The 25,596-nt window shown below is 40.3% G+C and overlaps 1 protein-coding gene across 7 annotated transcripts in view; it reads left to right on the top strand.

Moving 5' to 3' along the window:
• Positions 1-25,596, top strand: part of SOX5 (SRY-box transcription factor 5) — a gene marked incomplete at both ends in the record, with an annotated part of 298,722 nt that overhangs the window by 17,725 nt on the left and 255,401 nt on the right. For 3 of the 7 annotated variants that reach the window (XM_082010588.1, XM_082010587.1, XM_082010589.1), the window contains one exon: positions 21,648-21,879. In XM_082010588.1, coding sequence (XP_081866714.1) covers positions 21,648-21,879 — 232 coding nt within the window. Of the gene's footprint in view, positions 1-21,647; positions 21,880-25,596 lie in introns of those variants that run through there. The other 4 variants (XM_082010590.1, XM_082010592.1, XM_082010593.1 and 1 more) reach the window with 2 other exon arrangements.

The following is a 25,596-nucleotide window of genomic DNA, read 5'->3' on the forward strand; positions in this document are numbered from 1 at the left end:
AAAATGAGGTAGTACTACTACTACTATGTTTTGGTATAATTTAGGCAGTGCCCCAGCCCTCCCCATGATTTGCTTCGAAGATGTGGTATAGGCAGATACTAAGTCCGTTTTTCATAAGCCTTATGAGTGTTCAGGTTAAATGACGTATGTAATTTCTCCACCTTTTGGAATGTTTCCTGTTGACTTCAGTGTGATTTAGCCCTGGATGACTGTGATCCAGAGCCTCTTAAGAACAAGGAGGTAGGAGAGGGCACTGCTTGTTTCACTGCTTTCTTCTCATTCATCGAGAGGGTGGAGGGAAGGAATGAAGTGGCAGAGCTTTTGTTGCTACTGTTGTTTGGGAAATGTGTTCAAAGAACTATTTTGGAAGATGATGGTGAAGTTGTTCCTACTATTTGCACTGCATTGCCAAAACATTGTGCTCTTGTATGAGGTAATAGCTGCGGTTTGTGGCGACATTATGAAAACATTGGTTTGTTATGATGATTGCAGAAAAAATCCCAGATACATGGTAACGTATTTGTAATATTTTATTGAAGTGAAACATGGAAAATACAGCAGAGCCTGGAGTCCCCTTGGACTGATTTCATGTCTCAGGAATGAAGAAGCAATTGTGCAAAAGTGAAATGGGTGTACATGACATCAATTAAATAGATTTTTGGGCCATGTTAGTATAGTTTAGTCTCTTTCTTTTTCCTTTTTTTTTAGTATCACTATTCAGTGTTACATTTGTTTGGTAGTAGGATGTATTTTACATTGCTAATAATCCAAATTAGAACATGTATTTTCTTTTTGTCCTGTGAAATAGAAGCAGTATTAACTAAAAGCTAACATTTCTGCTGGACACTGTGGTAGAATAAGGCGTGGGACATAGAACTAACACCTTACCCGTTGTATAGTACAGTCATTGAAGGCTATCTAAGTATCACGATAGACGAGAAGACCACAGACTCCTTCCTCTCAGCATCTAATCTTGAGATAAGGCGCTCGGCATAATAAACAGAAAGAGATTCATACTCTCCCGTTACACACCTCATCTGGACAGGCTGAGCTCCTGCGTTTCCCAGCTATGCTGACTGTGAGGTTTGAAAATAATTTTTGAACTTTGGATTGCCTCTTTGTTTACGCAACCTATTTTTGTTTCTTCTTTAATTCCTTTTAGTTAATGGGCATTACTGTGTCTGAAAGCTTGGATCATGGCTTTTACATTTTTTTTTAGTTTCTTAAGGGAATAGAATTAAAGCAACACATTATGGCCATGATGCTCCAAAGCTCTGGGTGAGTAAAACTGCTTGTTACCCTGTTTTAACAATTTTGTATGCCTGCTAGGTTTGTGGGTCCTTCAGTTCAGAAACTCTGCTTCATCTGCATTTGGTGTCTTCCATTGTGTTCAGATAATCAAGCCAGAACCTCTAAGTGTTTAGTAGGAGTTGGTTGCAAGAGGGCACCGGTGATAAATGTTATCAGATTGTATGAGAAACTCCCAAAAGAGGTGTATTAGAACAGTATGTCACTATACCAGCAAACCAGCACTGTTGTTTGCTTCATCCTTTTTTTCCTGTGACTGTTTTCATCTTTTCATCACACATTGCAAAAGACTACTCAAACATATTAATCTTTTAGAGAGCTGAAGCTTCTGCAGTATTTTCGTAATGCCTGTTGTTATGACATGTTACGTCTCCTACGAAGCAGAGCAGGATCTACAGCAGAGATGTAATGAATGACCACAGTCAATTACTGTGATGAACAATTGATTTCTGGTTTTTGAAAGTATACCCGTAATAATTATTCATTTGGCTGAACTATCCTATTCTTCTTTATATGAGTTGTGTACAGAAAGATAGAGGCATGATACATGTTATTACTCATATAGCTGTGTCAATAATGGTATAAGCTATAGAGATGTGACAAATGGACTAGAATAAATAATGACAAAGAACTGAACTAAAATATTTTGCTTTAAGTAAATGCTGGCTCTTTTTGGTGTGTTAAAAAAGCTAGACTATAAGAAAAACACAATTTCAGAACAATTATATCAAAAAACCTTTAAAGATATTTTAGTCAAGTCAGTGGGATACTTTTTATGGGTGTCTCATTTTCTGCTTTATACGGTGATTCATCCAACTATGCAGCATTACATTTATCCTGTGCATGGAAGAGGTATTTAGGGTCATATTCTGTTTGTACAGGAATGTCCTTTTATAATGCGATAGGTAGTGCCAGACTAACAAAGCGGAACAGTTAGACTCACGAGGTATGGGTTTATAGAAAATCACAACAGATTCATTGAAGAAAGAGATAATAGTAATTTATCATCCTGATATTGTAAAGCTCAAAATGGAGTGCCCAGAGTTTCTGTTGGAATCGGTGGCAGCTGGAACTGCTGAGAACTTTGCAGGGTTAGGCATCCTCCTCACTCGCTTCAGAAGGTGCTAAAGTCAAAAGGAGCTTTTAAGTCTTTGAGGTCATGCGGCCTCACTATGAAACGCTTTTCTGCAGAACGTCCATGGTCTTATGGTGGGGTAAAAAAAAGAGAATGGGAGAAGGAATGGCAAGGGAGGGAAGGGGGGGACAGGACTACTTACATAGGTAAACTTGTATGAGAGATAACAGCTAGCTGCCTTCGGTCCTACTTTTTGCATTGTAAATGGATGGTGGCATGATACTGGGCACTCGGTTCTTGTTCTTGGATTTTTTTTTTATTCTTTTTTAAGTAGTAGCGGTGGGTCATTTTGTTCTGTAAGCAGGGTGAACAGGAGGGTTTGGTTAGCAGTTTATAGGTTGGGGAGGGTGCAGCTGGAAACTTTACAAGAGTGGTAAAAAGGAAGAAAAAGAGAGAAACAAAGGTTGTTTTAGTCTTTTCTAAGGTGCATGGCTATACGGGTTTTGGGATTCATCATCCAGTGGAAAAAAGTGAGAGACAGACCAAGGGAAGTTATCCTGTTTATTTGACTAGGCTTTCCCTTGACTCAGTATGCTATAATCATCTTTATGCTGGTTGTCTTTCAAAGTATAAGTAGCCTGGAAGCAAAGGTGGGTGGGGGAGTGGTATGGCAAAGTATTTCTTCAGAAAGAAGTAAATAAGAAAGAAATGGTCTGCTGCAGAAAAAAGTCCTGCGTAGCTATCCAGTTTTTTGGTTTGCACGGTGCATATATGTAACTCCGTAAGCCAAAGACGTCCTCAGTCAAAGTCCAGAGAGAGTTCGCTAGCCGCAGTCGGATTGGAACATGCCCCAGTTTATTACAGTGATGATAACACTTTGTACTTCTGTTGTGCCCTCTGTGCTAAGATCTCAAGGTGCTTTACAGATATTAAGGGATTAACTTGCACAATGCCGCTGACAATATTATTACTGTCCCCTTTTACGCGCCTGGGGAATTGAAGTACCAAGGAGTACAACGGCTCGCTTGCGCAACGCTTTTTGGCCGGTGAGAGCAACTTACGGTAAGTCACCCCACTGCAGCCGGAGCTGTGGATCTAGTCAGAGGAAGACTCGGTGCCTGCGTCCTCCCGAGTGTTTGCAGCTCTCCACTTAGCCACATTCAGATTTGTTTTCGTAGGCAAACTTGCAACCTTAGAGGGACAGGAGGCAAAGTTGTAATTAATTCCTCCTTAATTGGCATAGCAGTAAGTAATTCTGCTTAATCCATTCCTTGCTGTGAGGATGAAGTAAGGCTAAACATTTGAATTGTGGAGGGGACGAGGGGGAGTAGGCAGTGAAACACCGACAGAGACAGACATTTCTTATGCTGTTGTAGGCACACGTTAAGAAATACCTACGTAAATAAGACAACTTTTTTATTTTTCCCTCAGATTGCCTCTTGACTTAATTAGGTGAAATGCAAAGAAATAGCCAATTCGGTTTGGAAAAACTCACTAAATTTTCCCTACCCCTTCTTGTCTTTCATTCAGTCCCTAAGAGTCTCTGGAGTGTGAAATGTGAAGACACCAAATTGGAATTAATTTTGCTTTTTCATTTAACAGATTGTGTTACATTAACACCACACTATTGCCAAGCAGCAAACCTTTCTTTTCCTCAGATGTTAGCTACTAATACAGGCTAAAGACTGCTGAAAGAATGGTTATACTGAAATGCTTTATTTAAGTTTATCCTCCCTTGTGGCTTGAGCGGGCCCTGATTCTGCTAAGATGTATTCACATGAGCAGTCTCACTGAGTTCGCTTTTATTGCTTCCTGGCAAGTAAGCTGGATTCTATTTCATATAACATCGCCCAAGTTAGAATTTCAAAGCTCACTCAATCCTCAGAGAGACCTTTGCAAGACTCTCTTCTCCTGTATCTACACAGGCACTAAACGCACTGAGGACACAATTGAATTAATCAGGACTACTCATGTACAGAAAATCAACCAAGATTCTATTTAAGAGATGACAACTTTGATATCACACTGTTCATTACCAGCCAAGGAATTGTTACTGCTTGTGTAACCGGATTATTAAATTGTTTACTGATGATAAGTCTTGCTTCCAAAATTAAGCATGCATTGAGAGTCTTAGTGTAGTTCTACTGAAAAGAACTAGCTATAAATGACATCACAGGCTTTATTTTCTCTCCCTGAATTGTGTTTTGTTTGCACTTTTGAGTGCGTTTTTTAATTTTCAGTCCTACAAGTTCAGCCCAGGATCTGCGAGTCAGGCTGAGTTCTCTCATGCTCTCGGATGGTGACCAACGTTCAAATTCTGCAGGTTAAATTCTTCTCCTGAAGATACCTGCCTTTCTGCAAAACGTTTATTTCGTGCCTCTCATGCTCAGGGTAGATCCTGGAAGTGAGTTGTGCAGATCCCAGGGGGGCTAAATCTGATTCTGCAATTAGTACGTTATTCTGTGGTGTGTGACTGGAATGAAACGCTGTTCAGTGGCCTGCAGAGTAATTGGTTCTGCAGGACTTGGTAAACTAGAAGTGGTAGTAAAGAGGCCTCAAATTAGAAAATGAAACCACAACGACCACAAAAAAAGATGTCCGTGATTCGCAGTGCATCCAGCGCTCGGGACTGTGTAGTGAGGAGGTGTCATTTGACATCACCCCTCTCTAGAACAGAATTGCACCTTAATAGTGTTGGATCCCTTTGTTTTCTCTGCTGAAGATGGCAGCATTTAAAGCTCAAGCTCCCTCAAGAGCAGCGGCCCATTCATTGGCACCATCTCACTGAAGAAAATACAAGTCTGTTCCCTTCGTTTTTAGCAGAATTGTGTCTCCTCTCTCTGTAAGAGACCGTTCCATTTCAGGCTTCCTGCCCTTTGAACTAGCATTTTCATATACGTTATTTAAAAGATCCCGTGCTACAACTGTAAGCCTAAATTACATGAATTTGAGAGAATCTGAGGGATCTGGCTTTGAGGGGTGGTTCTTCTTTCAGCTGTGGTACTGCTGCCTTTTTCCGTCTTCACAACTGCAACCCCGTTGCATTTGGAACCATCAGGACTCAGTGTGGAGTCACTGCTGATGGACCTGGGCCACAAACCCCGTGAGCAGTCGGTCCTCTTTAAGGTGAACAAAATTCTTCTACTCTGTGTGTGCACGTTAAAGATGACGTGGTTGCACAGATGTAGGATTATCCTGCATTTCATCTATTGGAAAAACAGAAATTAATCAGTGCTGCTGGGTCTACCGTTCTCAAAAGCAAAAGGTTTCAATTGCTGGTGTTACATCTACAACCCATGGTGGTGGGCCCTTGAACTGTTTGCTTGTTTGGTTGTTTTTTTTACCCATAGACCATTTTTAAAGAAAAATTAAATCACATGCTTCGTACCCATAGAGCCTTTCCCAAGGGTACTACATTTCTAAAAATATTCATTACCTGCCTATGTCTTCCCGCTAATGTTAATTCTTTGTTTCCTTAAACTATGGTGTATGTGACAATACACAATTCATAAGCCTAGCGACTATTTCAAGTTGCTGTCATTGTTGGGTTTCCTGGCTGGAGAAGTTGTATTTTAAATTCTGATTTCAAAAAATTATTTGTCAGGTGTGTTTGATCCCACTGAAGATGGAAGGCACCTGACATCCGGGGCTGCTCCAGTGAAGTTAACTGGTGGCTGTGCATTAAGTTCAGTGGAGTTAAAGTAGGAACGGTGCGAATGTCAGATGTCATACACTGGTTATAGGATTGCCCAAAATTCTGAAAATGGTGTGTAGTGTATCATGCCCAGCAATTCTGGAAAACATCGATCAAAATTTTTATATCGAGGCTTAACTGCATTTTTACAAGCAGTCTCTTGTACTAAAAGGTCCCCCTCCGTTTCTGTGCGACGTGGACCTGAGGGTAGCAAACACTGGGCTGCTTTACTTGCAGCCGTCTCTTGCCGAGTTCTTTGTCACAAACGAAGCATGGAAAGATCTTTCTAGATTTTTATGTTAGATTGTAAGCGTTTACTTCTAGTAGAAGCGAATCAGAAAACTGCAAAAGGCAAAATGAGGTTTCTGTACATCAGCGCGAGTTTGGCAGTACAAAGCAACGTGCGCTTTATTAAGCGCAGTTGAATGGGTCTAAATTAATTGTAACTGCTACTATATGTGGGAAGGTATAGAATGTGAAATACAATAACGAATGCTTTCCTGTTGGTGGATAACTAATTTTTAAGCTGCCTGGAGTTGCTGGACAGGATTCACTTTGCGAGGCTGCTGCCTGCTAGGTAACTTTGCTGCTTTTCATAGTGGCTGATTACACAGGTGGCAATAACAACAATGGTAGATCTCCTGAGAAATGCATTATTTTCACAGTGCCGCTGATGGAAGAAACGCATACTCGCAGCTGATAATTAATGATCAATTTGGAGATTATCACAAACAATTTACAAAGGTTGACTTTTCCTTTAGAAGTCTCTTTGGATAGACTGGATGGTAAATTACCTGCCTAAGGCTTTTACTTCACTTGTGCTAATAAGATGAAAATGAATGCGTTTGAAGAGCTCTGAACTGAACTTTTCAGACTGTCTGATAATCCATACAGCTCTTCTTTAAACATCTTAAGTGAGTGAGCAAATAGAGGCTATAATAAAATTGAAAACCATCATATGGGCGCATGTTACCACCCGGTTTAAGTAATGGGGCATGACAAATAAGAGGCACTGCTGTAGAGTTCATATTTTCATTTTATGGCATACATTAAATATTTGATCATCAGCCAGCAGATAGAAACAATTGGGCTAAGAGTATCATTTGCAAATAGAAGGGTAAGATTTAGGCTGTCATAGTCTAAGCATGGGATGGAGAACTTCTATATCTTAATCCATGCTTCAATATCGTCTCTTTACGTTGTGGTGTACGGACCACTTAAAATCCTCTTCTGTACTTCCTCAGTCTGTAAAAAGTAGTTGGTAATCGGTATTTACTTCAGAGGGGATAATAATCCTTATTTACTTCACAGAAGGGATATGTGAAGAAGAATTAGTATTTGTAAGTGCTTTTAAGGATGAAAAGAGTAGTGCGACCATAGAAGGCTCTCTAGCAAATTGTATAAAGGAAAGAAGAGAAGTAGGATGAGGTTTGTAGAGGTATGTAGGTGTTTAGAGACATAGATGGGCTCCTAGTCAGATTTTCAGAAGTGTACAGGTATCTTAATATTGGAAGCGTATTCGAAGATCTCTTACAGCAAGGCAAACCCTTGCTGTAATTGTAAATTACCAAGTTTTGGCACTTTAATATCTTTAAAAATCTGGCTTGTGCTATATCCATGACATATGGGGTTGGGGGGGGGGGGCGGAGAAGGGGGAAAAGGGGATAAGGGTGTAAAGGTCTGGTAACAGCTGCACTTTCTGAACTTCCCCCTCCAAAGCAAGGATGGAGATGGGGGTGAGAAGAGAGTAGGAGAGTAGGAAAAAAACCTTTGTACATCTGATGGGCTCTTTTAGAAGGAGGGTTTTGGAGACACTTAAAAATGCCAGCCGGCACTCCCAGCATACAGCTGTATGCTTGGTCCATGTTGCAAGTAGATTACTGGAACCAGAAGTATGCTGTTGGTTAAAAATGTTCCCCTTTTATATTTTTGAGCCTTTTTTTTTTGTGGTTGTCGTTTTTAAAGCTTAAAATCTGGTAGAGCTGTGTGAGCCATTTAAAAGCCAGAAAAACTAAACAGAAGCATCCTTGCTTTGTTTGTGATGAAGGATCGGTGGCTAGGTGCAAGTTTCTGTAATACCGAAAGTACCCTTCCTAGGGAGTTGTGTCTTTTTTAGTGTGCCTTTGTAATTAGTTATCCGGGGCAGAGGTTGGAAAGGGGGCTGGTTTTAGCTTTCCATCATTATCTTGATAATGCGTTTGATGAATGCAGTATGCCTCATTTTCATTGTACTGAGGAGTCACCATCAGAGCTACTGAATAATAGAGGAAACTGGAAATCGGAGCTTGCGGCTCGCTGTCCCGAATTTGTCCCTGATTTGCTGTGAGAGGGTGGGTTTGAGCTCTGACTTTCACTTGGGTGCCAGTACTGGGCAGTTCTGTGGGTAAACAAGAACCAGCTGGCATCTGTAACGGTTCATTGGTGAAACGGGTGTTGCCATTAGTATTTCATGATGAAGGTATGTGAGGTTCCTTTAAAATAGTTTTCCTGAGTAAAAAGCCTTGAGTAATTGTAAATTACCATGGCATTACCTGGCAAGGGGTGAGTTTTCTTCTTGTGTGAAGGACAGAGAAGGGGATCCAGTGAAACTCTATGGTGTAGTGAAAAGGATTCAGTGACATTCTCCTGCTAAATGCTGGTTTTTGGTTTAGGGTTTTTTTCTTGCAGTTTTGGTTCGGGTTTTTGTTTTGTTTTGTGTAGGGTTTTGTTGGTTTGTTTGTTTGGATTTTTTTGCATTATCACTGCCCAGGAAAGCAAAATTAATGGATTTTTACGTAAATATCGTCAATAGGTAAAACAAAAATGTTTCTTAGGTTCTGTTGGCATGACCGTGTGAAGAAACTTAGTTTTGCGGTTTCAAAATACAGTAGCTGAATAGAGCACTTAATTTTTGCCCTTGCTTGTGTGTCAGTATGCACAAAGCTATCAGGTAAATTAACGATACAAGCAAGTAATACAAACAGTGATCACCAATAAAATGTTTTCTTTAAAAAAAGAAAATCGGAGCTTGCAAACCTTTTTATAAAGGCAGTTAAACATTCTTATCTCTTATGTAGAAATAGAAAAAGTGGGAGCCAGAGAGATTCTATAAATTATGTGGGGTCACACGGGAAGTTGCCGACAACTGGGCACTGAATAACAGCCTCCTGAATTCTTAATGTTGTGTCCTGGTTTTGTAGCCCATACTGAGGTGGAGAGGGTATTCAGCAGTAAACTACCTGGTCATAGTTCCAATGGTTGTGCTTCTTCGGCAATGATCAATGCCAAATGATGTCGCTGTACCGCAGAATTAAATTTCTGTGATGTATTTCAATCAGTCAACCAATCCTCTATCCTAGGTGTCATTCAAACACATAGAGCTTGCCAGATGACCACTTACCCAAATAAAAAGCTATTTATTACCTTTTTGAAATAAAAAATGGGACAGTGGACCTTTCTCGTTGCATTTTCTATCCACTTCGGGCTGGTAACCTTGAAAACATAGCTGATCATCAACCTGTGATATGGAGGTGTTTGTTAATGTCCGATACAAATGAATCCATGATTTTTCTCAATATCCTAGTTTAATGTGACTGTAATTATTCCTACTCGATTACTTGGTTGCAGTAGGTAGCTCATGGAGTGATTTGGCATCCTGTTCCAGTTGAGAAGTGTTCTTTCTAGTATCGTCTTCAGATACATCAAAAGGCTTTCTGGGAGATGTACTTTCTGTTGCCCGTGCACTGTCTTTTTATAGGGATTTGTGCTTGAATTGTTCTCAGTGCCAAATCCATGTAGTTAGAAAAGCAAAAAAGCGGTGTATGTGTGTGGAGCGTAGAATAAAAGAAGAAGTGGGAAGTAAGGAAGTTTGGTGGTTCATTTTTGTTTAACAGGTAAGTTAATTTTCTAAGATGCTCAGCACCTACACCTTCACCACACCACGCCTGAAGCAATCCGAAGGTCCTCACTCCCTTCAGAGCTCAGACCAGTGGTGCCCTTTGAATGCCTCGTTCTCCATGCAGTGGTCATTTGCCTCATAATACTCGTGACATACGTTTCAGATCTGAACATCTGGATTCAGATTCACTTATAATATAATTAGGTGTATCCCCAGCGGGGAGAAGGTTTTTGATGGAAGAAGTCTTTTCAAGAAAGCTATTATACCACTCGTTATGGCAATAGCAGCCAGGTTTACTTTACTGTAATGTATATTTATTTTTTTCAGGAGACAATATAGCTCTCGTCTGAAGTTGGACCTTCATGGCAATATGTGCCTTAGACTGCTGAATTGTTTTAATACATCTCAGTAAGAGCACTTCTAGGCAAGCGGGTTTTAATGGTGATTTTTTTTAAGCGTGTTTGAAGGCAGTGTGTGGACAGTGTGATGGAGGGGAAGAGCCAAATGTTTATTTTAAGATGTGTTTGAATGAATCTGCCTACATAAACTTGCCAGTGTTAAGAAAGAGGGGCTCTGCCCCTTTTAGATCACAAAGGCTTCTCAGTGGGGGATGGTTTTGGTAATGGAAAAAACAAAAAGGGTTCCAGTATGTGGTGGAGGAGGTAAAATAAACAAACAGCAATGGATGATTACTTCTCTCCATCAAGGCTTCTTTATCCTTGCAAGCTCAGTCAGTGGTCAGCATGTCAGACACCCCTCCCTGTTTTATCCATCCCTTAACCGCGTTCTTTGACAGCATTGGTTTATACAGCTGGGTCTGTGTGGAGCTGGATGGGAATCGCTGTTGTTCAACAGAGGAGAAGGTAGGCAAAGTAGCTAGGGAAGGGTGAGTGGCAGACATCCCGCGGGTTTCCCTGGAGGGAAAGACACTAGTCTCAGGGCTTTTCTCCTCCTTTCCACCCCACCCCCCAACTCCCAAAGATTTTTGAAGGGGACGTCTTTCTGCGACGGTGTTTCGGTGCCTGCCGCTGCAGCCTTTCTAAAGTAAACTTTGAGACTCCTTATGGTCCTAAAGGTATGTTCCCTCTTTAGAATGGTCTCTCATTTTGCTATTTGCAGTTTTGTTTTTGTTTTGCATACCAGTATGCATTTGTTTGTGTAAGGGTAGACGTCCGTCGTATGACTAATAGCTATCTTGTTCTCCACTAACAGCTCCAGCAGTACCTGGGGTTAACCTTTGTTAAGATGCGCAATTATCAGCTGTTTATAATTGTTCTGTCTGTTGAAATTTGACGGGCGTTCCGTGAAGCAGATATAGCAAAGAATCAGCTTTGAGACCGAGCTGAGCTGAAGTCAGTCCACGTGCCTACGTGGGCCGTTGCAGCGGTGCGGAAGCATGTTAGCATGTGCAAGCAGCACCTTCGAGAAGTGTTCAGTAGCGCTGTAAAGTGAAGGCAGACGCTCAGAAATCCGAAAATGACCGAACTGAAAGTGGCTTGAACGATACAACTGCAGGTGAACGGACGCGTACCGTGATGGGTGATGACACCACGCATTTGTTAACCTGGATTTTTAATTCTTACTGGCGTATGAATAAAACCTGGAAAAACAATACAACAACTGCCAACCTTTCACAAGACGTCTGAGGAAGACTTCGCAGTACAATATGCACAGTGAGTGGGGCAGGAGCCCTCACATCATACCATAAACTTTTTCTGGTTTATCCCTCGTGCTATCATCTGTTAGAACAGAGATGGCATGACTCTGTGGATAACCTGAAGTAGGAGATACGAGTGCAAAACCACCTGAACACTTGGAAAAAAGTTCATCTCTTCTTTTGGTATATCAGAATGTTTGAGTAAAATTATTTTTATTTAGACAATTTTTGGTTTACTCTGTGTTTCAGGGTAATTTTCAGAAGCAGCAATTTTCACTAGTTTCTGAAAGGCAACATCTGGGCTTTGGAACAATCTCTTTTCGGCTTTGAAAATTCTACCTCAAATTGCTTAGGCATTATAGATGTTCAAAATGTTTGTGTTTTTGTTTTTCTTAACATAATAGAAAGGCAATAATGTATTTATTCCCTGTCATTTTACCTTCAAGTTCAGTTTGATTTTTCTTTCTCGGGCTCTCCAGGATTATTTGTTCCTGGGCCAGGAATGCACCTGTCCTGTATAAACCCTCCAAAAAGGGGGGAGCACACACATGCATGTGAACAAAAAAATAATAAAAATCCTAGGCAGCTGGAATTAACCCGTTGGAAAGAAAATGTTTGCATCCATTAGAGACATTGCTTTGCCTAAGTATTTTTTCATACACACGCGCACAGAGTCACAAAAAACGTGTCACTGTGCCTGTAGTTCTTAAAGGTACACGGGTTCTCTGAGGCCCCAGTTCTGCTCCCACTAAAGTTATTTAGAGGCCCAGTACTTCAGCGAGCAAGTTCAAGCTATGAATGTATATGCATACATACTTTACTAGCATGGTTGTTTTACCAGGAAACATACAGTATACATATATCCATATGCATGTGCTCCTGTGTTTGTATTTTTTTACAAAGTGGTAGACGTGATGCGAATGTGTATGCGAGTGATGGTTGGAGCAAGATTTTATATAATAAAGGTAGAATAATACTGTAAGTTCAGGTGCATAAACGTCAGTGGGTATATTGAAAATTGTAAGTGCAATTAGATATACATTTATTAGAAGAAAATATCTATGCAATGTAAACTTTTATTCTGAGGTTACCAGTACGAAAATTGAGAGTGAATGGTCAAAAAAGAGACCTTTTTTTTTTTTTTTTAAATTTATTTTTATTTCCTTGTTTCTTGTTTGTGATTATACTCAAACTCTGGTGAGGGAATGTTGTTGTTTTAAAAATAATATTAAAATTCCTTTTGTTGACTTTGAAATGTAAGTAAGAAAAGAGAGGGGCAAGGAGAGGGAGGCCTGAAGCTGGATAGCTGTTTCTTTGGCACTCCCATTACTGAGCAATGGCCTGATGGGAAGAGTGGGAAAAGCTGTGTCATAATTTACTGAGTTCTCAATCAAAAGAACGGCTTTTTGTATCGAAATCTGGGTGTCTTTTGGGAGACAATTCTTATTATTGATGTTGATTCTACTGAAAGTCATTCATCATTTAATAATGCTTGAAGAAAATTTTCTGTCAGCTTGATTAGACAAAGACTACAAATGACCAAGAATACGCTTCCTAAATTCCGAAAGTTTTAATATTAGCTAACTTTTCAGAATGAGCCCATGCTTCCTCAGATTTCTTTGTAATAAGTCAGTCATTCATAATTGTCATAATTTTAAAGGTTTTTCGACTCCTTGCCTTCATTTCACTCAATGTCAATGGAAATTAGGTATGCACACGTCTGTGTGTGATGTATGGATCCCTTGTAGCGTGCAGCACAGCTCTCCCACTCAGCGTCTGGAGACTGACTTCTTCTTTTCTCTCGTTTTCAAGTATTAGTTTATACAGTGAAATTTCAAGGCCTGAAATCTCTAATTATTTGACTAGATTCCTCTTTGTAGTTCAGCAGGCAGAAGAGCTGTGATTACCTAATGTTACAGTGATTGCGCTAGTACTTTCAGCAGTAAGCAGTTCCTAAAACTTTACAACGAAAATAAAACCAAACCTGCTATTTCTACTGCGACATGAGGACAAATGTAAGATAATAATAATCAGAATAATAATAAAAAGTAAAAAAGCAAGATGTATGAGAAGCTGAAGAGAGGGGGGAGGTACATTTCTGAAAGGTTGGGGGTGGGGGGAAAGGAAGCCAGAGTTAATTTGAGGATGCACTGGAAAATAAATGAGCTTGTGGATTTAATTCAAAATCATCCAAGCAGAGTCTTTTGCATGAAAGAAGCCAGTGATCAGGCTCAGTTTACTTGAAACATCAACAATGACTGCATCCTGCTGTTTCAGAGTTTGTGCTGATAGATGCTCATCGGCTTTGGCACTGCACGTTGGGGTTGTATGTTGCCTGTACCATAACTGCATTTTCACTACGTGTCTCTTCTGGTTTTGAGAAGTTCGCAGAAAATCCAGGTTTTGAAGTTTGATCTTTTAGAAACATACTTTGCAGCAGAAGTAAAATCTGATCCTGTAGTTCCTGGTTTTTAAACATACTATTAGATTTTTGGCTCTTTTAGTTGACATACAGGCTAGTGAAAAACAAAAGGCTTATGAAGTTGACAGGTACTAAAAAAAATAGGATGCAGTTTCTCATGCTAGAGCTGATTCTGAATGTGTGTCTCTGGGTAAATCACTGAACGTTCCTGCTTGCCGCCTACTAATTCCTGTACAAAATGGGGACAATAGTGCCAAGTCCTGTATAAGATCTACAAAAGAATTGGGTAATATGCTTTGCAATAGTAGAATATAGTATCTTGGTAGGATTTCCTTCATCACCTTACAAATTCTGTTTTGGTTGAAGGTTGGTTTGTTTCAGGCTAGAGTATTTCACTAAACGACTTAGTCATGCACAAAGAATCTTTCCCAGTTACCTGCTTCAAAAGGTCAATGAAATCTCTGCGTAACGTGTGTTGGCAACACTCAACATGAACATTTTTTCACAATGTATTTTTTCCTAAACTTGATTTTGCAGTGTGTTTTCATGATGCCTAAATTCCTTGCAAATGCAAGAAAATGGAGATGATATATTTTTAGTTGAGAGCACAGATTTTATAGAAAGTTGTTGGTTTTTATTTTATTTTTCTGATTAAAAAAAAAAAAATTACAAGATTTTTGTTAACCTTTCAATGAAAGACACTTGTAACAACTTTCTTATTTGAGAGTTTCAAAACTTGTCAAAATGAAACGATTTACCACTGGAAATGTGAGCAGTACCTTTTCTCAAAAAAGTTTTCACAACATGTGGAATATGAGCTTTATCAGCCAAGCTGCTGATACTTTACTGTACTACACTTCAAACTGCGACCTTTAAAATAGGTAGGGAATAGCATATTCCCTGCCCATTTGATATTCAGAATCTTCTAAACTGGTGGACTAAAAAAAATTGTTAAAATTACCCCATAGAGGGAGGAAATCTGGAAAGCAAAAGGCAGAAAGTCAGTTGGGTGAAATGGAGGTTCTTGGCTGGCCTTAACCATAGGATTACTCCTGGCAGCTATAATAACAGACAACTGCACAGAAATGTTACACAGGTTATGCCATGGTGATCTCGGTTTGTATTAAAAAAAGCGACTTGTTCACCAAAACCCTTTTTGAACAACGCAACTTTTTTGTAGCATGTGTGCCTTTTAAAAGTTGCCTGGTTGATATGATCTTAGAAAGTAATAATTAACAGATTATTCCATCTCAGTGTGAGTGACAGATGAGAGCACGTTTCATGCACGGTTTTTATTGATTAGCAGACGAGAGATGGTTGCTTCTTTTTTTTTAATTGTAAAATTACTTTCAGTAAGTCATTCCAAACCAGGCTGTAAATGACTCAAAGATATTGCCAAGTGAAGTCTGTTTTTAGTGGTATGTGTAGAAACAAGTCGGGCTTGCAGTTCCCAGTGGGACAGAGTGTGGGAGTCTGCCACCCTTACTCATGTTGAGTTACACATTACACAAGTTACATTATTGCACAAGTAATCCTGTCAAAATGAAGAGTTTTGTATTTGAAGGTACTAGGCATTCACTGCATGGAAATAAGAGATGAACTTAGGGCCGACATGAAATGGAGGCAGTCGTTAGCATTAACGAGCCCTTTTTGCTTGGGACTGTCTGTAGAGCGATCGCCGCTTCGGTAAAGCTGGGAACACGAACCCCGTTATTAGCACTACACACGATAAGGGGTGAGGCAGGTGTATTGCTGATGTTTTGGATAAGCGTGCCTTCGTGCGCCTGTACCTTCGTGCGCCTGTACCTTCGTGCGCCTGTACCTTCGTGCGCCTGTACCTTCGTGCGCGTGTCTGCGCGTATGCTTCCGCATCAGCTGTACGTATACGTAATGCTGCTGCTGTCTGTGGTCGCCAGTATTTCCTGTGGAAAAGCAGAGTCTGCAGATTTGCAGCACGTACTTTAATTAGCGGGAAGTACCCCTGCAGATCAGGAGGGGGGTCAGACGGGATCCCATGGAAGCTGCTGGGACCGGTTTAGCGTATAGCACCTGGTTTGGAATGGGGCTGGGTTGGGGGGTAAATGCCTGATGCCGCTGGGAGCTGGAATGTCCCCCCGCACTGCTGCTGGAGGCCAGACCTGCTCCTCTTCTCCTGGTGCGTCTCTTCGGAACGCGGCTCCGTGCCTGTCTCCGGCGCACGGGGCGGGTGATTTAAACTCTGCCCGTGAGAAGGACTTGGTCTGTAGCTGCCAGAGAAACTCAGGAGGTGAACATTGTCGTGCCGATTCAGAAACCGGCTATGCGACTGCAGTCAGGCGCTGTCGCGCCGAGTTATGGTGAGAAAACAACGCTGCCTCTCTTGATAAAGGGGAAAAAAAAGAAAGTCTTGCACGGTCCAAATTTTGACATACAATTTAAATCATCTCTCTGCATCCTGTGGACTTGGAGCCGTCAAAAAGGCAAAGCCTGTGTTTGAATGGAAAAGCTTTTTATTTCTTTAAAAAGTGTACCAACTATAATTATCCATAACTACGCAGGCCTGTTTTAATGCTGTTTTATAATTACAGGTCTTAATGCTAGATTATACAAAGTCATTTATAAATAGTCAGAACAGAGGGACTTGGGGAGTTTTTAACCTGTAGATTGCTGTGGGTTGTGGCAGCTGATGGGATTTTGCCTGTATATGTATGGGGTGAGCTGCGTAATGATTGATGAATCCCTTAATTAACTCCCAACAAGTTAAGATTTATGGCCTCATATCTATTTCTCCTGACGCATCTGTGTTTGTCACTTTTGAAGACATGGATAAGCCATTTCTCCAAAAGCTTTTGTGGGTATCTGAAATGTTTCTGAGGTATTTTGCTTAGTGTAGCAAGATTAGAGTTTTATGATATAAAATTTATGAAATTTTATGGCATGAGCAATGGAATGGGGGTGGATGTTGGTTGTGTGCTAGAGGGCTCTATCTCTTTGAATACTAGATACTATTTTAGATTTATTTGGGGTATACAATCATGTATGAAATGAACCAAAACCAATGAACAAATGGAAGTGTAGTGGGGACACTGAAACGAGGTTCTGTTAAAAATAAAGATAATTTAAAAAATACAGCTGTGGAAAGATCACTTTTGTGATGCACTAAGCTCAAATAAAAAAAAAAAAAAAAAAAAAAACACAACAAACAAACAGAACGTTATTTGGTAGCCTGAAATTATTTGGTTGGAAACAATACTCGTAGATGGCATGAGGAAACAATTCATGTGGATGCAGTGTGGCTCTTGCTCTCTCCAGTGGGAAAATGCAGCCATGCTGAAGTCAGTCCAAAAACACTGAGATCAATAGACACAGGGTATCAGTTTAAGCCTACAAAGAGTCTGTTGTAAATTGAAGGGGAGTAAAGAAATATGTGGAGAAGCTATTGTAAGATGAATTGCATCAAATATTTGTGGGATAAGAGCGAGTTAGAAAAGTGAAATTTTACTTCCCTGAAAAAAAAAACATTCTTGCTACCAGAAAAAAGCATTTATTTAATGGAAATTTAACAAAAGGCATGTTTTTTTTACTGCAATTTCTGCATATTAAGAAGCCTTTCCAAAACCGGAAAAGAGAGTCCCTTTACAAGAAATAGAGTCTTATCTGAATCCATCACCAGAACTAAATCTTCAGTTCCATCCTAACCACTGATAAAAAATCAAGTATGGGGATACATTTCAATGTGTCTCTGCAGTGGAAGTACTGCCTGTGTCCCACTGTGTTTGAACTTTGCGTATTTAGGTTGTCTAAAAAACTACTCTTTAGCTATTTATAATTCCACAGAAATGATTAATGACAGTTCAAAATGCAACTCCTCTTGCAAGTCTTAAGTTGCAATAGATTTCATCGGCAGAGACGCCCCTTCAGATTCAGATTCTGGTCCACTCTATTGCTACTTTTCTGAGAGTTATATCTTGGGGATTTGTTGGGGTTTTTTTAATCCTATCCATAAGTCGATGTTTGAGGAAACTGATCTTTCCTCTCACTGTAAACCGTCTTCCAGAGGGGTGTAATTGAAAACCCTTCTGAGTTTAAACTAGTTTGAGAAAAAGATCTTCAAGTCAGGTAAGTTGTAGACTGTCATGCTATCACTGAGGGTAGATCCAGGATGTTTGCAAGTCCTTTGTTAAGACGGGATAATTCCAGTCTGTCATGAGACCTAGGTCTGTTTAAAAGAGCTCAGTTTCAGGTAATGTTGTTACTCAGAATTTAGCTGTTTCCCTTTGGTTATTGTTCATAATGGGAACTCTACTTGCATCTCTTATATGGAATCTGTTACGACCTAGTACGAGCTCAGTAGGAAAATGAAGATGTATGAAAAGAAGAGACTTCAAGGATAAGGGGTGTGGGAGCATTTCAAATCCAGAAAAGGGACCGATAAAGCTGTAGAAATAATGAAAGACCATCTGTGAATGGTTTTACCTTCTATCATGTTGTTTTCTGCTTGTGAGCCTATTGGTGATTGATCCTTTGCTGCTACAGGCTTTGATGGACACTGTCCTTTTGGAAGTCATTTCCACAAGGTTTTTTTTGTTTGGGTTTTTTTTTTTTTTAAATCTTTGTGGAAATTTCCCAGAAGCTCATAAGGAGTAAGTAATTTCTGTGAAACTGTCATGTTGGTGTTTGATGTTAAAGGGATGAGATTTCTGAGAGGCCAGATCATGCCTAACTCATGAGTTAGGCATAGGTTGGCTATGGAGAGACCTACCTGAAAACAAATCGCAGTCGTTGTCTGAGGTGCGTGACCCTTACCTAGGGTTGTGCAACTGTTTCTTTGAGTGTCCTAGTAACTTGGAAGGCCAGTGCAGACTAGATCTGTAACTTCGCCACCTTAGCTATTTTAGCAATTTCTGATGAGCACGTGGCTTGTAATTTAAACTGGATAAGAGCTGCATGACGAAGAAAAAAGTTTCTTCTTCCTTCTCTAGCGTCACTGTAGGGTTAGCCTGCAGTCCAACCCATAGGTTTTTGTTTTAGATCAAAAACATAATCATCTCTGTTATTGCTAGTGCATGGAGGTGGTCACCTCTATTGCCTCCCTGTGCGTGTTTTTATAAATTCCTCTCAGAAAATATCATCCCTGTTGGGAACAGTGACAAGCAGAAGGCGATGATGATCTGCAGCATGCCAGCTGAACGCAGTAGAGGAAACCGTATATTCACTGATAAAGTCAGCAGAAGAGCTTTACTTCAACATGATAGTCAAACTCTCCTTGTGAAGCAATGTGACAGAATCTGGGTTATTCTGGGTTAACAGCAGTAGGAGTTTTTAACACAATTTGCGTATATTGTATGTAACACAAGTCATCGATACAAAGGAAGGCATCCTCTCTCTCTATTGTATTGTCAAAGTGAATTGTTGTGGAGAGTTTTGTAGATGGTTTACAACATTTTCAGTCATCTTATTGAATATAAATGTCCTCAAGTGTAGCACATTACTATGAAATAATTGACTAATGATTTTGTGTCCCTCCCTTTTGTATGCAAAAACTGAGACAACTGCTTAGTGCTGATTTTCAGAAAGAGAAATTTTGTAAAACCCAAGCTCCTATTAAGGCAATATTGAAATGAGTAACCAAAATATTACACTTGGAATCAATAGCAAATGTGTATCTTGGTGCGGTGCAATGCAGAGTATGAATAATTCACATTAATTTCAGGAGGGAGTTGCATGGTTTCTGCAGAAGCTTGAGATCTGTCGCGTCAAACATAGCTGTAAAATGCTGAATTCAGTGGGCTAGTAGAAAACTGCCAGTAAGAGTCTATCTGGTGATCTCTGTCTTTATACATATGCTTCGCTGCAGACACGTAGGTGGGAAAGCCTAGAAGACAGAATTCAGGTAGGATGTACGAAGTGTTAGTCTGTTGGACTAACTAAGTCAAACATTAATAGAAAATACAGATTGCTTCTCTATGTACAAGCAATAGGTGGTGATCAGAACAGGCGATGTGCAGCTGAGTATAGGTTCTGGTAGGGATGTTTTTGTCTGAGGGTTTTTTGTTGATTTTTTTTTTTTTTTTTAATATAATCTAACTTGGCTCAGGAGGCAAAGCTCAAAATGAGATCATTAGAAACAAAGTAAGTTCTAACAAAGGGCTGTTTAAAGTCACTGTTTGTTTTCAGACCCAGTTGACTGCTGCTAAGAACCATTTCGTGCTCAATATGCCAAATCGTATGGACATGCTCCACCTCACAGCAGCCCCACACATGGTTCAAGAGGCTGCTGGGCTTTTGAAATGCAGTCCTTTAACTGTGAAGTGGAAAATCAAAATGTGGTAATTAGAATCATAAATACTAGATTTTTGAGGGGGGAGCAGTATTACTTTAGCCTGTCTTTTCAACTTTTACATACAATAGTCTTCAGTTTCCTTGTTCATAACTTCCTGTTTTCCATGAAATATTTCTTTATTTTTTTTTCTTTCTTTTCTTCTTTTGACTATGTCTACAGGATTTCTGACTTCTCATTCCACTCCTTATTACAGATGCCCCTGCTTAGCACAGTGACCCATTATGCCACCCATGCACATACCCTGATTTTCATGAACAATGTTGCTTTAATTAATCCCAGAAGTCGTCTGCATTTTAATACCTCACTGGACCCCTCTATTTTGAAGACCAAGCCAGAAGCGTTTTGGGTTCAGATTATCCTGTAAGATTTTCAGTAGTGCCTGGCTTGGATGAAAACTGGGTTTTCCAATGAGATAAAGATTCTTTCAGTCTTTCTAAAAGTTGAAGATACACACAACATTATCAGAGAGTCTCCAAAAATTTGGAATGTGGGCCTGAATTTTAAGTCAGGATTTGTCTGTGATTTTTACAATGTGTGTCCTTCCTCGTGTATGCTTTTTTATGTAGCTAGAGTTTGAACTTACATTTTCATGTGTCTTACCTTGATCTGGCTATAGGTAGGAAGTATAGGTAGCGTACCTTAACAGCAAATCTTCATTCACTTAGTACAACCCGGAATTTGTGTTGTCAAAAAGCTTAGATTATCAATGTCCAAACGTTTAATTGCTTAACCACCCCAGATCTGCGAACCTGAAAAGATCCTCACGACATGACAGTAACACTCTGTTGTGCACATGTGTGAAGTTTTATAAACACAGACCTTTTGGCTTGCTAGCAAGTTACTTTATTTTATTTTACTTTATTTTTCTATCAGTTTTGGTTAAATACATGCGGATGATTGTTCCTTAAAAGCAAAGTTGACAATAGCTTGCGTCGGGAGACATTCTGTCTTCTTACGGTCTCTTGCAAATGCAAAACCAGATGGGTGTTCTTTTAAAGGAATTGCATTTCATTATGCAGTCTTCTTAGGTGAATTTTCATGTTTAAGAAGCCAGAATGCAAGAGAGTGCTATATTAGTGTATTATTCTCACAACAAACAAGCCACTGTTCTGTTGCTACCTGCTTGGCCATTGTTCCCAATTGTGTATGCTTTGCGGTGGTATTTGGATGGTTTCCTGCTCTCTGCCAGCACAAAAAAGGCATTTCTGTTACAATGGCCCCTAACCACACAATGACGGCATTAAGGATTTATTTGGAGGTTTCATTATTTTCTCCTCTTTTGTTCCTTCCAGGATGTCTTCCAAGCGACCAGCCTCTCCGTATGGGGAAGCAGATGGAGAGGTAGCCATGGTGACAAGCAGACAGAAAGTGGGAGAAGAGGAGAGTGACGGGCTCCCAGCCTTTCACCTTCCCTTGCATGTGAGTTTTCCCAACAAGCCTCACTCTGAGGAATTTCAGCCAGTTTCTCTGCTGACGCAAGAGAACTGTGGCCATAGGACTCCCACTTCTCAGCACAACACAATGGTAGGTTTGCTAATGGTCTATTGTGCTTACATCCATTCTTTGAATTCTGCCTCTACAGTAGTTTGGCATCCAGATCTGTACTTTATGGAGTAGACAATGCACAGTTACACGTACAGAACATGCTACAATAATGTGAAAGCTTTGACCTAGCTGGACTGCCTTTACCCTCCGCTACAAATGCGAAATCGCTTGCAGTGCAGACTCCGCTTTTCCTCACCTTTGCCTGCTGGCATTTAGGGTGCTAAAATTTTTTAGCTACAGTGATGTGGATTTGAAGTGTATGTGTTCAGCAAACAGTAAATGGGTTTGGAACACTGTAAGTGAGAGTCACGTTTGGCATGGTGTCTGAAATATCGCCCCAATGCCAAGTTTATGCAATAGTAAGGCATGAAAGTCTGTATAAAGGGTAAAAAAGGCAACTTTGGATTTTGCTGGTTTTAAAAATTCATGTCTGATGTGTATTTCACACGCCACAGATACCTAGAAGAAAACTTGCTGTGCTTACGGAATTAAATTAGCCTACCGCTTCTTCACTCGTGAATTCCCACCTTTTTGTGCACTTTACAAATGACACCGTGCACTTAATTTATTACATTTGGCATCCCACTGGAAGTCCAGAACTGGCTTTATCTAAAAGCAGACAAACAAAAAGAACAAAAAGCAATGCCATGTTCCTCGGTAGTATCGTAGCGTCACTGTTGTAACGTGACGTGTTTTGGGCGCTTCGTGCAGAGTACTGTGATACATTTTTATAAAGGTTGAAGGGTGCAGGGAAAGGCATTGAAAGCCCAGGACTTGGGCATCTCGGCAAAGCCGTCTATTGTGAACACAGTTACGCAGCTCTTGCCTGTTTACAAATTGACTGTAACTTTTCTGTTAGTCCCCCACTTTGACAAGGGCACTGACAGTTTCACTTTAAGTGAAGATAATGAATGGGCCTGCGTATTTGAAGGCTTTTAAAAAGGCATCGCAAAATAGGTGATAGTGTATTCTCATAAAAGCCTGCAACAGCTCCATAGTGGTATTTAAAGCCTTACAGCTCATTATGCATAAGTTAACAAGCCCTAAGTAAAAAGCCTTAGGGATTATTATTTCTCCTAGGACCAAGTCACTGGATATTCACTGAAGCTTCTCTCCTAGACAAAATAACTCACTGATCCCAATTCATTTTTCTTCCTTTTTGGTCTAATGCTTAAGTTCAAACAGTGGTTTGGAATATTTAATTTTATTTTGTGTTACTGCAACTTTAAATGAAGAAAAAATGTCATTGGAAAAATTACTCATGGGCAGACATGTCGTTATCTTTTTCTAGTTTGTTTACTTCTTACCCTTTATCATATGTTTTATGGAGATGTAATTCATTAATGTACAGTTCCAGCCAGTGGGATGTTAGGATATATAACTGGTGTATGAGCTTTGCTGTATTTTAGCCTATTTTAATGTTCCTGACAACATTTAAGTCAACAGATAAACTTGTGGTGAAACCAGTAGTGTAGAATCAGACCCTAAAGAAATGAAAACTCAATTGTCTCTTGAGGAGCCAAGCAGGAGTATTTTAACTACACCTCACTGGAACACTTAACTGCTCTTAACTGATTTTAACTAACTTCTTTACTCATTTATAGTTTCTAAGACCAAGAAGTTTACCTGATCATCTAGTATGACTTCCTGCTGTGAAGGCTATATTTAATGTGATGTCAAAACAGTGTGTTCTGTCTCTTTATAAGACAAGATACTGAATTATTGCATGTTATAGAAAGTTTTGCTGCAGTAGTGAGATGCTGTAGGCTTATCTGAAACGTGTTTAGGGGGGTTACGGGGATTGGGTTTGTCTTCATATATATTTAAGAAAATTGACAGTTTGTATGAAAGTGACGTTTTGGTAATATCTCTCTTTAAGTTAGGAGTGTCCCGTAAAAATCATCATCCAGGTAAGTCAGAAAGGATGTAGCCTATGTATCTCCAGAAAGAAGGAAGTGATCAGTGTAAATGAGTAAAATAGGCATAATCACTCCCTCTGCCTTTGTGGTATGTAGTTACAAGAAGGAAGTAACTGAACCTCGCGCTTGGATAACTTTTAGATGACTTCAATTTGGGTGATTAGCAGTTACGAAAGTCATTCCCAAAGGGTATTCACTTCGGTAGCATTACAGAGGTCATTTTTACACTCTTTGAATTGACATTCTGTGCTATTTTGTTGTCTCTGGGAAGCAAACCCAGGTGCGTGCATGTGTGCGCACGCTACCGCAGAGCGCGGCCCAATACAGTTTTATTGATAAAGCTCCAGCAGTGTGCTTCACACTTCTTAATAGCTTGTCAGCTGAACTACTACACCTACTGACTGAGTCTGCAAGTGACTATGGAGTTCTCATTTTGCAGCCACATAGTGTCCTTCGCAGGGTACACCTTTACAGATCTCTCCCACATCCAGTGAGACAGGATCAGACACACAGCCAGTCTGAAGTCATGTAGTGCATCGCTCTGCTGCAGCCCTCTAAGCCATACTGCTTTGTGTGTGACTGTTGGTTAAGACTCTTCTCTGAAGGGGTTCTTAGGCATGGTATAGATCCACAGGGATCTTTCTCTGTTAGCTACATGTACAGCACCCATTTGGCTTAGGAACGATCCCAGCAGAAGCAAGCCACAGCTAAGGGAACTGGAAAAGGTATGAAATTACACAGCTTTGTCTCATCAGTAGGCTACGTAGCTGCATTCCTCTTGTGACCACAGCCGTCCCTGCCTCCTCATATTCTGCCTCTCAGCACTGGGTCATGAAGGGACAGTTAGGAAAACAATTTCAACCTTGAGAATCAATTTCTTGGCCTCACTTTTCTAGCTGCTAATTGACCCGCTGTTTCATAGGTTACTTCCAGCTGTGCTGACTTTTACAAGTCCTGCCAGCTGGGACATCCTAGGATCCTTAAGGTAAAGGGCTGTTTGCACCAGAATGATAACTCAACAGTTTACCCAACTTAGACTTTTGAAAATTTACCCTGGTGCATTTTACCAAGTTGTAACAAACTGCCAACTTAAGAGACACAGCTCTAAATTTGGGTAACTTTTTATAAAAGGAGGGCAAAAACCCTAGAAAGAAATCTTCAAGCCTAACCAAAATTGGCAAAAAGCTGCAAAACCCATTTTCCTATCAAAATAAACAGGGTATTTCTGAAGATGCTGGAACTGCAGCCAGAGAAAGGTTAGTGCAGTGGGCACAAACTGAAACGCAGGAGGCTCCATCTGAACATCAGGAAACACTTTTTACTGTGAGGGTGACTGAGCATAGGAACAGGTTGCCTAGGGAGGTTGTGGAGTCTCCTTCCTTGGAGATACTCAGAAGCCATCTGGACACAGTCCTGGGCAACTGACTCTAGGTGGCCCTGCTTGAGCAGGGGGGTTGGACCAGATGACCTCCAAAGGTTCCTTCCAACCTCAACCATTTTGTGGCTCTCTGAAAGGCAGGGGCAACTCTAGCCCAAACTCTCTTCCTCTTGATAGAAGAAACCAGATACTTACTGTAAGCAGGAAAGCTGTTCCACTGGCAAGAAAAGAAACAATAATTTATCAGACTTAAACCAAAGGCTCAGTAGAAAATACAAGGCAAATCATTTGACTTAGAATATATCCAAGAGTCCCCTTAGGACGTTCATAGCAGGCCATAAGCTTAGCAGGGAAACACTTGAGGATTACACTATCAGTCATTATGCCTTTTGAAGAAAC

This window comes from Phaethon aethereus, assembly GCF_964289735.1.
Source record: "Phaethon aethereus genome assembly, chromosome: 1".
NCBI classification, from domain to species: Eukaryota; Metazoa; Chordata; class Aves; order Phaethontiformes; family Phaethontidae; genus Phaethon; species Phaethon aethereus.